A 14,981-nucleotide genomic window follows, 5' to 3' on the forward strand; every position below is an offset into this window, starting at 1 on the left:
ACCAATTCCATTTGCCTGCATTTCCTATCCTAGTACCTGCCCAAAAATGCCATTTAAATGTTGTAATTGTAACTACATTTACCACCTCCTCATTCCACACAATAGCCTTCTGCAGTCAGCAGTCTGTAAGGAGTTTGTACGTTCTCCCAGTGACCACGTGGATTTCCTCTGGTTGCTCTGGTTTCCTCCCACAGTGCAAAGACATACTGGTTAGTAGGTTAATTGATTACTGTAAATTGACCGGTGATTAGGCTAGGGTTAGATTGAGGGTTGCTGGGCGATGTGGCTCAAAGGGTCGGAATGGCCTGTTTCGTGCTTTATCTCAATAAATAAATACCCTTCAGTTCTCCTTAAAATGTCTCCCTTCTCAACTTAAACCTGTACCTTCCAGTTCTGGACTATCCTGCCAGAGGAAAAGGACTAACCATCTGTCCTATCTACTCCTATCATAATGCTATAAACCTCTCTGAACTCACACTCAGCCTCCTACCTTGCAGCCAGAGAAGGAAAAACAATCCAATCTCTCCTCATCATTACAGCACTCCATTCAAGGTAACGTTCTGGTGAATCTCTCCACTGCATCCTTCCTGTCGTGTGACAACCAGAACCATACACAGTACTCCAAGTGTGGTCTAGGTAATATTTTGTAAAGCTGCAATGTGATGAACCAACTTCTATACTCAATGCCTCAGCCTATGAAGGAATGCACCCCAATCCATCTAGCTCAAAGTCCCTCTGTACATCAATACTCTTAGGGTGTCTGCCATCTACTCCATATGTTCTAACAGAATATGACCTCCCAGTTCATTTGTTATGTGCCGTGCTGTATGACGTGGGCGATTATGGTCATTCCATGACCACGATGGTTCTTGGCAGATTTACTGCAGAAGTGGCTTGCCATTGCTTTCTTCTGGCCAGTGTTTTTACAAGGTGGGTGATGCTAGCCATGATCAATTCTCTTCAGAGATTGTCTGCCTGGTATCAGTGGTCGCATAACCAGGACTTGTGAGATGCACCAACTGCTCGTACGCCCATCTACCACCTGCTTCCATGGCTTCACGTGACCCTAACTGGGAGACTACATCTTGCCTGAGGGTGACTTGCAGACCAGCAGACCTCCCAGTGCTCTGGATTAAATACCACTTTGTACAGCTCCACCTAACTTTCTAGCTGAATTACGTCCTGCTATATTTTTAGACAAACTTCAACTGTTCTTCACCTATTGTGTAGTCATCTGCAAATTTACTAAACAGGCCACATATATCCATCTCATCTTTATATATTACAAACAATGGTCCCAGCATTAATCCCTGCAGTACACTTGTTACAGACTTCCAGCCAGAAAAACACCCTACCCTCTACAAACTGCCTCCAAGCCAATTTCAGATCCAGTTTGCTGACACATCTCGAATTCCTTGTGTCTTAATCTTCTAGATTAGCCAACCATGCAGGACCTTGTCATAACCCACGTAAACCATGTCTATCACTGCCTTTATCAGCTTTCTTAGTTAACCCCTCAAAAACCCAGTTCTGTTAAAATCTGTGTTTCCTGAAAGATCCTGGCCAAAACTTATCCCTCAATCAAATCTACTGACACAGATTAGCTGGTCACTTCTCTCATATGGGGTTGTCCTGTGCAGAAACTGTATGTTATATCACATGCCTCTGAATGGCAACAACAATTAAGCCTTAACAATAATTATTTTGTTTTTAAGTTAATGAACATCCTGAAGATATAAATGCAAATAATGTTGATTTCTTTTTTGGTTTATTTTATTTAAATCTTGACTCTCCATATTAAAATAATGTTTCCTGTCAGATATATTAGGCTGAACATTGGTTATTGAGATACAAAGGCATAATTAATTAAATTCTTAATTATATAATCGCCATGATCTCATGCTTCAGACCAAATGGATTGCAATAAATAACCGATGAATTACAGGTTGAACTCTTTGATTCAACATTAAGCCTCTCCTTTTCTTCAGACAGTGATATTTGATGGTTATCACCAATTTTCCATCATACGACCATCAGTTAAAGGGCGTGGCGAAGAATAGCATTGCTGAGAATAGAGCATTTAATCAGTTCTGTGTAAAGGGAACACGTCAGGCCATGCGCTCACTTCTGTGAATGGGAATCATACTCATAAGCTTTTCATAGACAGTGAGCACCATAAATTGTACTGACAGTGGCACAATACTGAATTTACAAAGCAAATTAAAAATAAATAGCTCTAGGTTTATTATATTAGATTATTATATTAACATAATTTTATTATCTTTCAACATATTATATATACAGTATATTGTGTGTGTGTGTAGTGAGTGAGAGATGACATACTCAAATACATTGCTTATATAAATTAGCGAGTTGCCACAAATTGGAAAATATTTTTATTATTATTTATTTAGAGTTACCGCACAGTAATGCCTTCGACCTCATTGAGCCTCCACCATGCAATTCCACCCACATGACCAATTAACCTATTAACCCGTATGTCTTCGGAATGGGGCTGGAAACCGGAGCACTCAAAAGAAACCCATGCAGTTATGGCAAGAATGTTCAAACTCCTTACAGATAGTGCTGAAGTTGAACCCTAGCTGCTGGCGCTGGAATAGACTTATGCTATTATTAGGTAGAGCTGAAATTACTTAATACAGGGGATTCCATTTAATTGGGACACATCGGGACCACTACATTTTGGCCCAGTTGAGTGTGTCAGAGTTTTGTAGATATTACAACAAATATCTGGCTTCACTTTGCTATGAGCCAAAGTAGAGTAAGTGCACTGACCTGCATTCCAATAATGGCATAGATGAAAAACAGCATTGCAATCAGGAGACACACATATGGTAATGCCTGCAAAGAAACATAAAATCGGCCCCTGTGAAAAGTAGCGTCACGGTAAACATATGGGTCTTTACATTATGATGAAGAACTTGGTTATCAAGCAGAAAATAAGTGAGATTGCCCTTCAGTGACTCAGATTTAGAGTAATCCCATTAAGACAGGCACAATTCTGAGACAATTTGACAAGGGTGAATGCTGAGAGACTGCTTTCTTAGGAGAATCGAGAACAGAGGCATCTCAGAATAGGCCATTAGTCATTTAGGTTTGAGACAAGGGGAAATTTCTTGAGTGTGGAGTGGTGGGTACCCAGTCATTATGTATGTTCAAGGGTGAAATCGAGGGTGGATGTTTGTAGGCTAATATGTGCTTTGGACAGGAAACTGGAAAGGAGCTATGATCTTATTGAACTGTAAAACAAGCTCGGGAAGACATTTAGTCAAACTCCTGTTACTAAATAAACAATATTAAGAAACAATTCTGTATATTTATGTTATGGCCAGCTTTGAGAACATGAAACTATAGAGCATTAGTGAGTTCTCCATTCACACCAAGTTTAAATTTATTGCCAGCTTTCCTGTTGCATTGTATACACAAGAAACCAGGAGCAGAAGTAAGTCACCAGGCTGACCAGTCAGTGTGAATGTGACTCCAGACTGACCAGTCAGTGTGATAGTGTCTTCAGACTGACCTTTCAGTGCAATAGTGTCTGATCAATGTTAACCTCATCTCTCCATAGCTCTCAATTCTTACATTTTTAAAAATACATATCTCTCTTCACCTTAAAGAGATCGAATGATCTCACCTCCACCACTCTCAGGGTAGAGATTTACTACCTTCTAAGGGAAGGGATTTCCTCACACCTCACTTTTGTTGGCCAGGCCCATTATTTTATAACAATGCTCCCTTGTTTGTTACACTTTCTCTTGTAAAAGCATCTCAACATCTCTCTGTCCAGCATTGCCCTTTCTTTGAACGGCACTGAACGCAACATCATAATTTAATAATCAATAATTTAAACTGGCTTATGGAAGCACATACACTCTGACTTGAAGATTGTACAAAACATTTCACTTAAAACCACCACTTGTGTTTTATTTTCTGACATTTGTAGTTGGATTTTAAAAACGGTAATCAGGGCTGCATCTAAAGCCCTAAACCAATACACTTTTTGGTTCTGAAGTAATTGGTGTCCTTTACAACAGCCTGTCCAGCTCAGCCAAAGTTTACTTTATCTTTCCATACTTATCAAACACCAGTAATGCCAAAATTTTCTGTGAATGAAAACAAACATGAAAAATATCAGGGAAACTAAATAAACGTATTTATTTTCCATATCACAGATAATATCAACCTGAAGAAGGAACTTGACATTTTGCCTCTGATTTCGGGTGTAAAATACCTTTCTACTCAAGTGAATTTTAAATCTAAGTCGCCAATGGGAAAGGGCTAACGATTTGTTCATTCCAGGATGAACTTTATTCACTGAAATTACAGTCATTTTTAATACTGCCAAATGTCTAATTACATAGCTAGTTCCCTGTGCCGAGGTATTGCTTTCGTGAACACTAGCGTGTACCCCGACATGGGTCAGTTGCTCCGTGCCGATCTGTTCCGGAGCCAAGGCACTGTGATTCCCTCTGTCTTGTGAAAGTGACACAGTCACTTTCTTTGTAACCAATCACTGTTAACAATAGCCTAATTCAACCGGCCCCAATTGCTCAGAGCAACAGATTGTTAAATTTACATGGCACGCTGCTTTTTATGCTCATTGAAGTGCTCGTTCACCTGCTGTCAAACAGTTGTAGACTTTTGCAAATGAACGTTTCTTCTCGTACAGGGGGGGAAACTGCAACCATTAACCGACAGGTGGTGCAATTACACAATAAGAGACGCACCAGCCTCTCGAGCGGAGTTAAAAACCGGGTGATTAACAATTCCCCTGAAATGGAACAATTCCCACCTGATCCCTTCACTGCACTCCATTGCTGGGGTTATGTGGGCGTGCAGAGTTGTGAACACAGCCCAGCAGATCACGGAAAACAGCCTCCTCTCCATGTGGACTCTGACTGCACTACTCACTGTTGGGTAAAGCCGCAGGAGCAACCAAATGGCCGCAACCGCCCCGGACATCGTCTCTGCCCCCTCCCCATCAGGCATTAAATACAAAAGCACGTACCCCCAAGCTCAAGGACAGCTCCTACCTCACTGTTATAAGACTATTTATTGAATGGTCCCCTAATACAGTAAGTTGGACTCTCACAATCCACCTTGGTATCATCTCTCAGCGTGTTGTCTACCCGCACTTCTTTGTACCTGCAACACTTTATTCTCCACTTTGCTATTGCTTTGGTTCTCACACTAACATGCCAAGGAATTGGAGCTGCAGCTCGATGACGGGAGACTGAGGTAGTGACGGGTCGGAGCTACAGGGCGGTAGCCATCCCTAAGCTGAAGGAAGCAGGTACCTGGGCGACTGTCAGGAGAGGGAAAGAGAACGGGCAGCCAGCGGCCGTTCCCCTCCACAATAACTGTACCCGTTTGGACATGGTTGTGGGGGAGGGGTCAACTTGCCTGGTGGTAGCCATAGCAACCGGGTATCGCCCAGCGAGTCTGGCGTTGAGGCTCACAAGGGAAATTGGGGGAGAAGAGGACTGCAGGCATGAGAGGGGATTCCATGGTGGGAAGAGCAGACACAGGATTCTGTGGACACAATATAGACAGCTGGATATTTATCAAGTGTCTTGGTCATGGACGTCTCCGATCGAGTCCACAGCATTCTAAAGGGGAAAGGTAAGCAGCCAGAAGTTTTGGTACATATTGACACCAATAACATAGGTAGGAAAGTAGAGGAGGTCTTGAAGAGAGGATTTAGAAGGCTAGACAGAAAATAGGACTTCCAGGATAGTAATCTCTGGATTGCTGCCTGTGCCACGTGCCAGTGAGGCTAAGACTAGGATGATTTGGCAGATGAATGCATGGCTGAGGAACTGGTGTTGGAGGCAAAGCTTCAGACTTCTGGATCATTGGGATCTCCTCTGGGGAAAGTATGACCTGTAAAACAGAGACAGGTTATACCTGAACACAAGGCGGACCAATAACCTTGCGGGCAGGTTTGCTGGAAGTGTTGGGAGGGTTTAAACTAATGTGGGAGGGGAATGAGAACCAGAGTGACAGAGCTAAGGGTGGGGCAGTTGATATACAGACAGAGGCAGTGTGTAGTGAAACTGTCAGGAAGGACAGGCAGGTGAAAGGACTACAGCCCAGGGTTCTGAAAGAGGTAGCTGAAGAGATTGTGGAGGCGTTAGTAATGATCTTTCAAGAATCACTAGATTCTGGAATGGTTCAGGAGGACTGGAAAACTGCAAATGTCACTCCACTCTTCAAGGGAGGGAGGCAGAAGAAAGGAAATTATAGGCCAGTTAGCCGGACCTCAGTGGTTGGGAAGATGCTGGAGTCGATTTTTCAGGAGGATTCACATGATAGGCCAAAGTCAGCATGGTTTCCTTAGAGGAAAATTTTGTCTGACACATCTGTTGGAATTCTTTGATGAAATAAGAAGCAGGATAGACAAAGGAGAAACAGTAGGTGTGGTTTACTTGGATTTTCAGAAAGCCTTTGACAAGGTGCAGCACATGAGGCTGCTTAGCAAGATAAGAGCCCATGGTATTACAGAAAAGTTGGATAGAGCATTGGCTGAATGATAGGAGGCAAAGAAGTGGGAATAAAAGGAGCCTTGCCAGTGACTTGTGGTGTTCTGCAGGAGTCAGTCTTGGGACTGCTTCTTTTTATGTTGTATGTTAATGATCTGGATGATGAAATTAATGGCATTGTGGCCGAGTTTGCGGACGCTACAAAGATCGGTGGAGGAGCAGAGAGTGCTGAAGAAGCAGGAAGGTTGCAGAAGGACTTGGACAGATTTGGAGAACGGGCAAAGAAGTGACAGATGGAATACAGTGTCAGGGAGTGCATGGTCTTGCACCTTGGTGGAAGGGATAAAATGTAGACTATTTTCTAAATGGTGAGAAAATTCAAAAGTCTGAGATGCAACTGAACCTGGGAGTCCTTGTGCAGGATTCCCTGAAGGTTAAACTGCAGGTTGAGTTGGTGGTGAGGAAGGCAAATGTGATGTTAGCATTCATTTTAAGAGGACTAGAAAGTAAGAGCAAACATGTGATGCTGAGGCTTCACTTGGAGTGTTGTGATCAGTTTTGGGACCCTTGAAGGATGCACCGACATTGTAAAAGGTTCAGAAAAAGTATTCTGGGAATGAAAGGGTCAGCATATGAGGACCGTTTGATGGCTCAGGACCCTAACTCACTGGAATTTAGAAGGATATTGGGGGATCTCCTTTATCTATTGAATGTTGAAAGGCTTAGATAGACTGGATGTGGATAGGATGTTTCCTGTGGTGGGAGAGTCTAGGATCAGAGGACACAGCCTCAAAATAGAGGGATGTCTATTCGGGTTGGAGATGAGGAGGAACTTCTTTAGCCAGAGGGTGGCAAATCTGTGGAATTCATTGCTAAAGGCAGCTATAGAGGCCAGGTCATCGCGTATATTTAAGGCAGAGGTTGATAGATTCTTGATTAGTCAGGGTGTTAAAGGTTACGGTGAGAAAACAGGAGAATGGGGTTGAGAAGAAAATGAATCAGCCATGATGAAATGGCAGAGCAGACTAAATGGCCTAATTCTGCTCCTTTGGCTTATGGTCTTGCGGTCTACTACCTCAATGTGCTGTTGTAATGAATTGATCTGTATGAATAGTATGCAAGACAAGTTTTTCAATGTACATGGAAACCATAATAAACCAATTTACCAAATGTCTTATTCTAAATGCCTGCCCTTAAGGAAAGCCATAGTGGTTTCTGGTTATGGTAACACACCTTAAAGGACTGCACAAATGTCCAGAGCAAAATCCGGATGGTATATCCTTGGCGAAGGAGCTTGATGAGGCGTGCTGCTCGGAACAGCCGCAGAAAGCTGAGATTGATGAAGTTATCCTGGCAAAAGGGAAGTGAGTAAACTATGGTAAGTGTCAATATTCAGAACCACGGCATTACAGGACTTCGACCTAAAACATCAATAATTCCATTGTATTAGGCTCAGGAGCTCCTAATACAATGTCTTTTAAAGGAACATGCAATGTAACATTTCATTTGCAGCATCTGCTCTTTAACTGAAATGTTAATTGGTTATTTTCCAGAGGTTAAATGCAAGTGAAAACCCAATTGAAGTTTATATTTATATATATTTCAGTCTCAAAGTTCCCCCTTTACGGTTATAAATTGGACAAAAGTTTCCTTTAAAATTGTTACCTAAAGATCACATTAAGGGCAATGTTCTGAATTACAAGATGTACAGAATGTATTCGTATCAGTGATGAAACAGAAAAAATTATGAGCACAAGCTTTAGGCATTTACCAATACTAAGTAAAGAGTAATTATTCCAATTTATTGATGTAATTTAAGTTTTAATATCTTATTCATACAATCATGGATAATATTCACAATTTACTCAGTCGTGCAATGAGAAGGATCTTTATTAATAATTCCACTGGCATTAGACTACGGGTTCACTCTCAATTTTGTCTGGGGACATGGAAATTTTACATTTTGATTTCTAATGATGAACACTTAAAAAAAAAATCATCGCGTCATTCCACCTGTGGAAAATTAACACTTTGCAGCAAGCTGAAGGCAGAACAACTCAAAGCATTAAACTGTTGCAGTTCATGAATGGTGCAAGTGTGAACTGGCATCGTTTTCTTTTAAATGCTCCATGCAGCCGTGGAGCTAGTGTCTGTGCAGATTATTGCTGTGCCAAATTCATCATCAGTGCTAATTTAACATTTGCAAGCAGACAGTACATTCTAGGGCTATCATCTGAGCAAACTGATTAACTTTAACTCACAGTCAAATCCTGGGATGAAGAAACTAACTGCGGGAAGAACTCAGTGGGTTGAGCTGTATCTCTGGGGGAATTGTTGACATTTTCAAACCAAATCCTGCATCAGGACAATTCAACAATTCCTTTTCCTCCTACAGACACCGCTCGGCTCGCTGAGTTCCTTCTTCAGAGAGTTGCTGTGGATTTCAGTAAATGCATTTTGAAGAAGGCTGTGCTAAATCATCTGGGAAAGTTGAATTTTAGATGGGAAAAATGTGTGATTTTCACCCCTCAGTAGCAAGAGGCCACCGATGGAGCATTTAGTGATTCTTATATGGCTGTTCTAATTACATCCACATTCCAACAAGGAAAGCGATGGACTTGCCTTGAAAAAAATTGTTCAACCAATACAGAGAAACACATTACAATCAGACGCTTCATAAAATGGGGCTATTTGCCAACAACACCCATATCCCACTGACCTGCTAGGAATCACCTGCCCATTGAAAAGCAGAATTAATCCTTGAGGGCTAGGCACTCACTGAAAAGATTGTTTATAACCACTGGATTAGTCAAATATTCAGTGTAAAGTGGAGTTTATGGATTATGGCTTTCTAAAGTTTTTTTTATATCCTGTGAGTATCTGGAGCCTGCCAGCGTAGGACCTATCTCACAAAGGTAGCAAATGGGTTACAACAAATTGACTGAGGTATTGTACACTCAGCTGTCAATTGGAATTCAATAGTCCCTGGTATCTTGTTTTGTATCTGTTCACCCGGTCACCAGAAAGGGTTTGGTTGTGGAACCTTTTTGGATTTTAAACTGTCCATGTGCAGGTTCCACAACCAAATCCTTTCTGGTGACTGGGTGAACAGATACAAAACAAGATACCAGAGACTATTGAATTCCAATTGACAAAATATTTTCCAGACATGAAGCATCTGTGACATAGAAGCAGTGGGATTTGTGCGTTGAACACTCTCCTGCCCAATCAGACCTTTTGCAAGCTTAGTTAGTGACCAATTGTCAACTTCGTAACATGAGTGAGTTAATGGAAAATCACAGTAGTTTAGCTCCACTGAGATGTTCTAACTAAACCGATGCTTTGGAATCTTATCCACACTTAAAACAGAGTTTGACAGGAGTTAAACTTTCACATCAGCATTCCAAGAAATGCTGCACAGTTGAAAATGAGTGGTGCAATATCATATGGCAAAAAATGGAATCATTTGGGCAAGCTATAAGCAAGAATTTTGGTTGAAGGATTGGTACACTGGGGTGATAATCTCCATCTGAACAGCAAAAGAACTGGGAGGAGGACTGGACTGGGAAATAATCCACAAAATATCAAAGTGAACACAAATTAGAGTCTACATTCATGCAGACTTGACAAAAAGAAGCAAAAGCCTTCACAATGAAAACTGTTGCATTGTTGCTTTGATTATAATTTAGGTTCTACTTTCCATACAAACCAAATCCAGAACAGATCTTATGGCAAAGAATTGTGCAATTCTTACACCTCTGGCTCCAACCACACATTTCCCTTATTCTGACTGAATTTTTCAAAAACCCAAAACACCTTATTTGTTTTTAAAGCTTGTTTGAAAGCTCGAGACATATTTAAGCTAAGCTTCACCTATTTAGAACTGTCTTCAATTCAGCATAAGTTGAAATATCCAAATTAACTTTCCAGTTTCAATTAAATAGAATTAGAAATAGAATTGTGCAGACTTTGTGCTGTAGACGTATTTTAGGGTGTACTTCCCATAAACAGCACTAGATTCCAATGATCACAGTTTGAATCTCACCTTGGGTGCCCTTAGATACAGTCTGCAGTACTCTCAAGGAAACAAGGTAAGATTTTGGTTGTTATTTCCCGTTGTAGTTTCTTCACACAGAATGGAGTTTTTGTTCAGTTAATAGAGGCATGCAGCATGGAAACAGGCCTTTGGTCCAACTGGCCCATGCCAGTCAAGTGACCCATTTAAACTCATGCCATTTGGCCCATAACCTTTCCTATCCACATACCTATCTAAATGTCTTGTGTGGTGTGTCAATGGAATGGTGAGAAAGACATCTGACTGAACAACAGATCTGCACTCTTCCTCTTCTAATGAAACAGCTAACAACTTCCTTGGATTTGAACCCTTCAATAGATGGCCAGGGGATTCTTTCTGTTGTAGAGGGTTCATGGACAATTCAGGGAAAGGAAGCTGCATAAAGTGGCAAGTGTGGCATTTCCTTGTCATCTCCTGAATGGGAGAGCCTGTAACTTCTTGGTCATTTCTCAGGAAGAGAAAGACAAGAAGATTATATGTCCCTGATACTGGAATCTTACAAAATTTCATTTTATAACTCTGAGTGGGAGTATGTTTCTCTGCATTTCCATTGGGGAATTTGAAATATAATTAGGTATTCAGAAGAAATATGTGACTGGAATAAAAATGGTGTCTAATAGATACAGCTAACTCAATGCTAATTTCATAAAATGTCAAATTTGTTAATCACCCCATTAGTGACAAGAAAACAGCGTCAGTCTTAGAATAAAATAGCATTTTCATATAACTGATCTTGAAGATAAACCTAATTGACGTAGAACATGTCAGGTTGAGTGGGAGCTGAGGGACCAAGGGGAAGGAAGTTTCCTAACCATTTTTTCTTCATTGTAATTGCTGTTTAGGCCCTAGAGCAGAGCCTGCAGCTTCTTTGGGGAAGAAGTTAGTTTGGTATTGGACTGAGGCAATGTGGGACCCTGCTCAGTATATATCCTTTACTATCCTATGAAACGCCTGCAGAATTTCAGAATAGTCAGCTAGTTTTTTTTTGCCTGAGTGGACAAGTTAATGGTTAGTAAAAATTCAGAGTAACACTGCCTCATTAGCTGGAGTATGACATCAGCAAATGAGGGGAGAAAGCACTGTAAAACTTGTAAATCTCCAAATCTTCAAATGAGCCTGTAAACAGTTCACTTGCTTTTCAGTTCCACTGTCAATGAATCAGAGTTATACAACATTGAAACAGGTGCTTTGGCCCACCAAGGCCATGCTAACCACCTACCACCCATTTATGCTAATCCTACGATATCATTCCCCCGGCTTTTCCATCAACTTCCCACCAATTTCTACCTCCTATTTACACTGTTTCCAGCAGTTAATTAACTTACTGAGGTGTGAGAGGAAACTAAAGCAAATCCACACTGGAGGTCATGGTTGGACCAGTGTTTCTGGAGCTGTAGGATAGCAGCTGTACAACTCTGCTGCCCTGGTACAATTTGGACCATTGCCCCAGAGGTCATGGTTGGACCAGTGTTTCTGGAACCTTGGGACAGCAGACGTCCAACTCTGCTGCTCTGGTACAATTTGGACCATTGCCCCAGAGGTCACAGTTGGACCAGTGTTTCTGGAACCTTGGGACAGCAGACGTCCAACTCTGCTGCTCTGGTACAATTTGGACCATTGCTTTGGACAGCTGTGAGGCACTGTCACAGGGGAACATTTCACATTTTACCCTGATGCGGTCTAATCTTTCACTCAAAGACTTCATCTCATTTTTGCCTTGCTAAGATGAATGTGAACAATCTAACTCAGCCTATTTTTTCTTATTTGAGTTCTAGCTCTGCCTTGATAAAGCCTCTGTTATATGATGGTCCACATGCTGCTCCTTCCCCGTCCACCTATAAATCACCATCCATTTTATCTCTGACATACACATTTTAGACAGATATGATCAACATGGCACCAGGACTCTTCCCTCACACTGAGATATGCACTTTAGTTCAAACACAATCCATCCGTATTTCCGACAGGCTTAGTGAATTCCTCTGAATAAAGCTGATTAAAAAACTACCGCAGATAATTATTTCAGACCTTTCTTTCAATCTTAAGAGATACGATTGGACCAAATTCGAAGCACCTAATCACATTAGAATTTTTCCTGTGTTTTTCTGGAGCAATATTCTTTCAGTGGCCAATATGGATAAATACCAATTGGGGAACTATTCACAAAGAACAATTATAGGAGATGGCTAAATTCAAGGGAGCAGTTAAGGCAGTGCAGTCATTCACACTGCCCCAGTAAATGAACGTTTCACTTCTAAGTCTTTAATACTCTCAGGACCTCCTCCCACCCAGCTCTTTATAAAATCAGCCCAATTAACTGGTTAACAATTATCAAAAGTTAATACAAAAACAAAAGTTAATTCAACTGACTAATCTAATCACTATAGGGTAAATTATTTGACATAATTTGCTATTATTAGTGAAAAAGTCTCTTGCAAAGCAAATATTATTTGTACCAGTTCTCTGTTTTGCTCCTTCTAGATACTCCTTGCCTTTCTATTTGCCTTCCCAATGAACCTTTTAATAAAATTAAAGGGTGAGGTTTTAGGGAACAGCTCCCAACACTCCAGTAATGAAATGCTCGGCAGTAGGTCAATAAGTTTGTAAGACTGAAGCTGCAAAAATGGATACCGCACACACTTGCACCTCAGAACATAGCAAAATCAGAGAAAATGAACAAGCATCACTTCTTTCTGTCAGCACCAAGTAAAAGGAAAAGCAAAACTATAAAGCAATGCAATTGCAATCCAAAGATTTCTTAAATTGATGAAACCAACCAGTTGCTACATGTTGATGTTGTTCATGGGTGATTGATGTTGGCAATATGCAAAGAAAGATTTTGTTTTGTGCACGGTTAAGCAGCAGGTGCAGAACATAGGCAGATACATGGTTTTCATTTGTGTGTTCATTGGATGACGTGATTCAGCAGACCGTTGGAGAAAATAAGGAACAAAGACAAAAGGAAGTGAGAAATCAGATGAGATAAACTAAACCTGATAAAATAAAAGCACAGCGTCAGCTGAGTCATATAACAGTCTGGCAAACCAGTGTTAGAACTCATGACCTTTAAAGTCATGCTAACACACAATCTCATAAAAAATCAGAATGTGAACTGATTAAAGATCCATCAAATCAATATAAAATTAAGGAGCAACAATGTTTATTCAACCCTGTGATGTTGAATAACAATTTATAGTTGAATAATCACAACATATAAAACTCACAGTTCTGAAAATCATATCAGGTTTTTAACAAATTTTAGTTGTTCAAGCACATCAATAAAATGATTTGTCTTTATTGAAGTACAAGATTCTTCATTACACTTTCTATCCAGGTAATTGTTTTACCTCACAGAGGGCATATTAAATCATTAACCCTTAATACAACCTGGGCAATGTTTGAGTAATCCACTTTACTTCACGGGTATTAAACAGGTACATTTTGTAGCAGACTGTGAGATAGAATATCATTTAATGGCAGGGCTGATCAGGGATTGGATGCAGAAATTTAAATCACTGGTAAACCAGGAATCCCCAACAGAACGACAGATTCCTTTGGGCATTGGTACTTGATATCAGATCAGCTTTGACTCTGATGCTACCGTAGTCAAATAAAATGCTAATAATTGCTGTGGATCACAAATTATGGCAAGTGGTAGGTGATTTTGCATGTCCTGCCAACACAAGGTACTTTATCTCACCTCTTGGAAGAGGCTACAGGAAAGGAAGTGAATTGCTTTAATTCAAAAAAATGCCCAAGGTTATCCTCATATAAACTGACTGCAAATGTAAAGCATAATAGCAGAAGATCATCTAATTTCAATTTGTTTCCTGTTAATTGTCAGTAATTAATGATTATTCAAAGTAATTGAATCTAGAATTGTGGCTCCTAAAGAAACACACACAAACAAATGAACATTAGAATAAATATGCATTTGATTTCATGAATACAAATGTATTGTTTATCATTTACTTCAGACTAATAAACAATACAATTTCCATGTAGGTTGGATGCAATAGAAGAAATCAAGAAGTACTCTTAACTTCAAGGGTTATGTTAATAAACCTCATCAAAACTAATTATCAATGGAAGCAGCACACTTCACACCCGACTGTGTCACCTGACCAACGTCCTAACTGGTTTCCCATTCTCGAGAGTGTGCACGCCAATAATTTCAACAAAGCCCAAGGCAATAATTTGACAGAAGTTGCCCTGATCTCATTTTACTTGTTAAAGAAAGAGAAGTGGTACTGGAAATCAAGAACAAAATGATGAGCCAAAGCCTGAAGATGAGAGCTGCCAAGCAAAACATAAACGTGGTGAGTCTATTGGTAGTTGACTAATCCTAAACCATCAGGCTCTTGAACAAAAAAGAATAACTACACTCATTTAAGGACTCATTT

General features: G+C 40.4%; 1 protein-coding gene across 3 annotated transcripts in view; it reads right to left on the reverse strand.

The window, feature by feature from the left end:
• The window catches only part of LOC134359997 (probable voltage-dependent N-type calcium channel subunit alpha-1B), a 910,000-nt gene that overhangs the window by 99,976 nt on the left and 795,043 nt on the right, over positions 1 to 14,981 (reverse strand). For all 3 annotated transcript variants that reach the window (XM_063073960.1, XM_063073961.1, XM_063073962.1), the window contains 2 exons: positions 7,737 to 7,853; positions 2,797 to 2,862 (listed from right to left, as the gene is read on the reverse strand). In XM_063073960.1, the coding sequence (XP_062930030.1) occupies positions 2,797 to 2,862; positions 7,737 to 7,853 (183 nt within the window). The remainder of the gene's footprint in view (positions 1 to 2,796; positions 2,863 to 7,736; positions 7,854 to 14,981) is intronic.

The sequence above is a fragment of the Mobula hypostoma genome, chromosome 21 (assembly GCF_963921235.1).
Source record: "Mobula hypostoma chromosome 21, sMobHyp1.1, whole genome shotgun sequence".
Classification (NCBI taxonomy): domain Eukaryota; kingdom Metazoa; phylum Chordata; class Chondrichthyes; order Myliobatiformes; family Myliobatidae; genus Mobula; species Mobula hypostoma.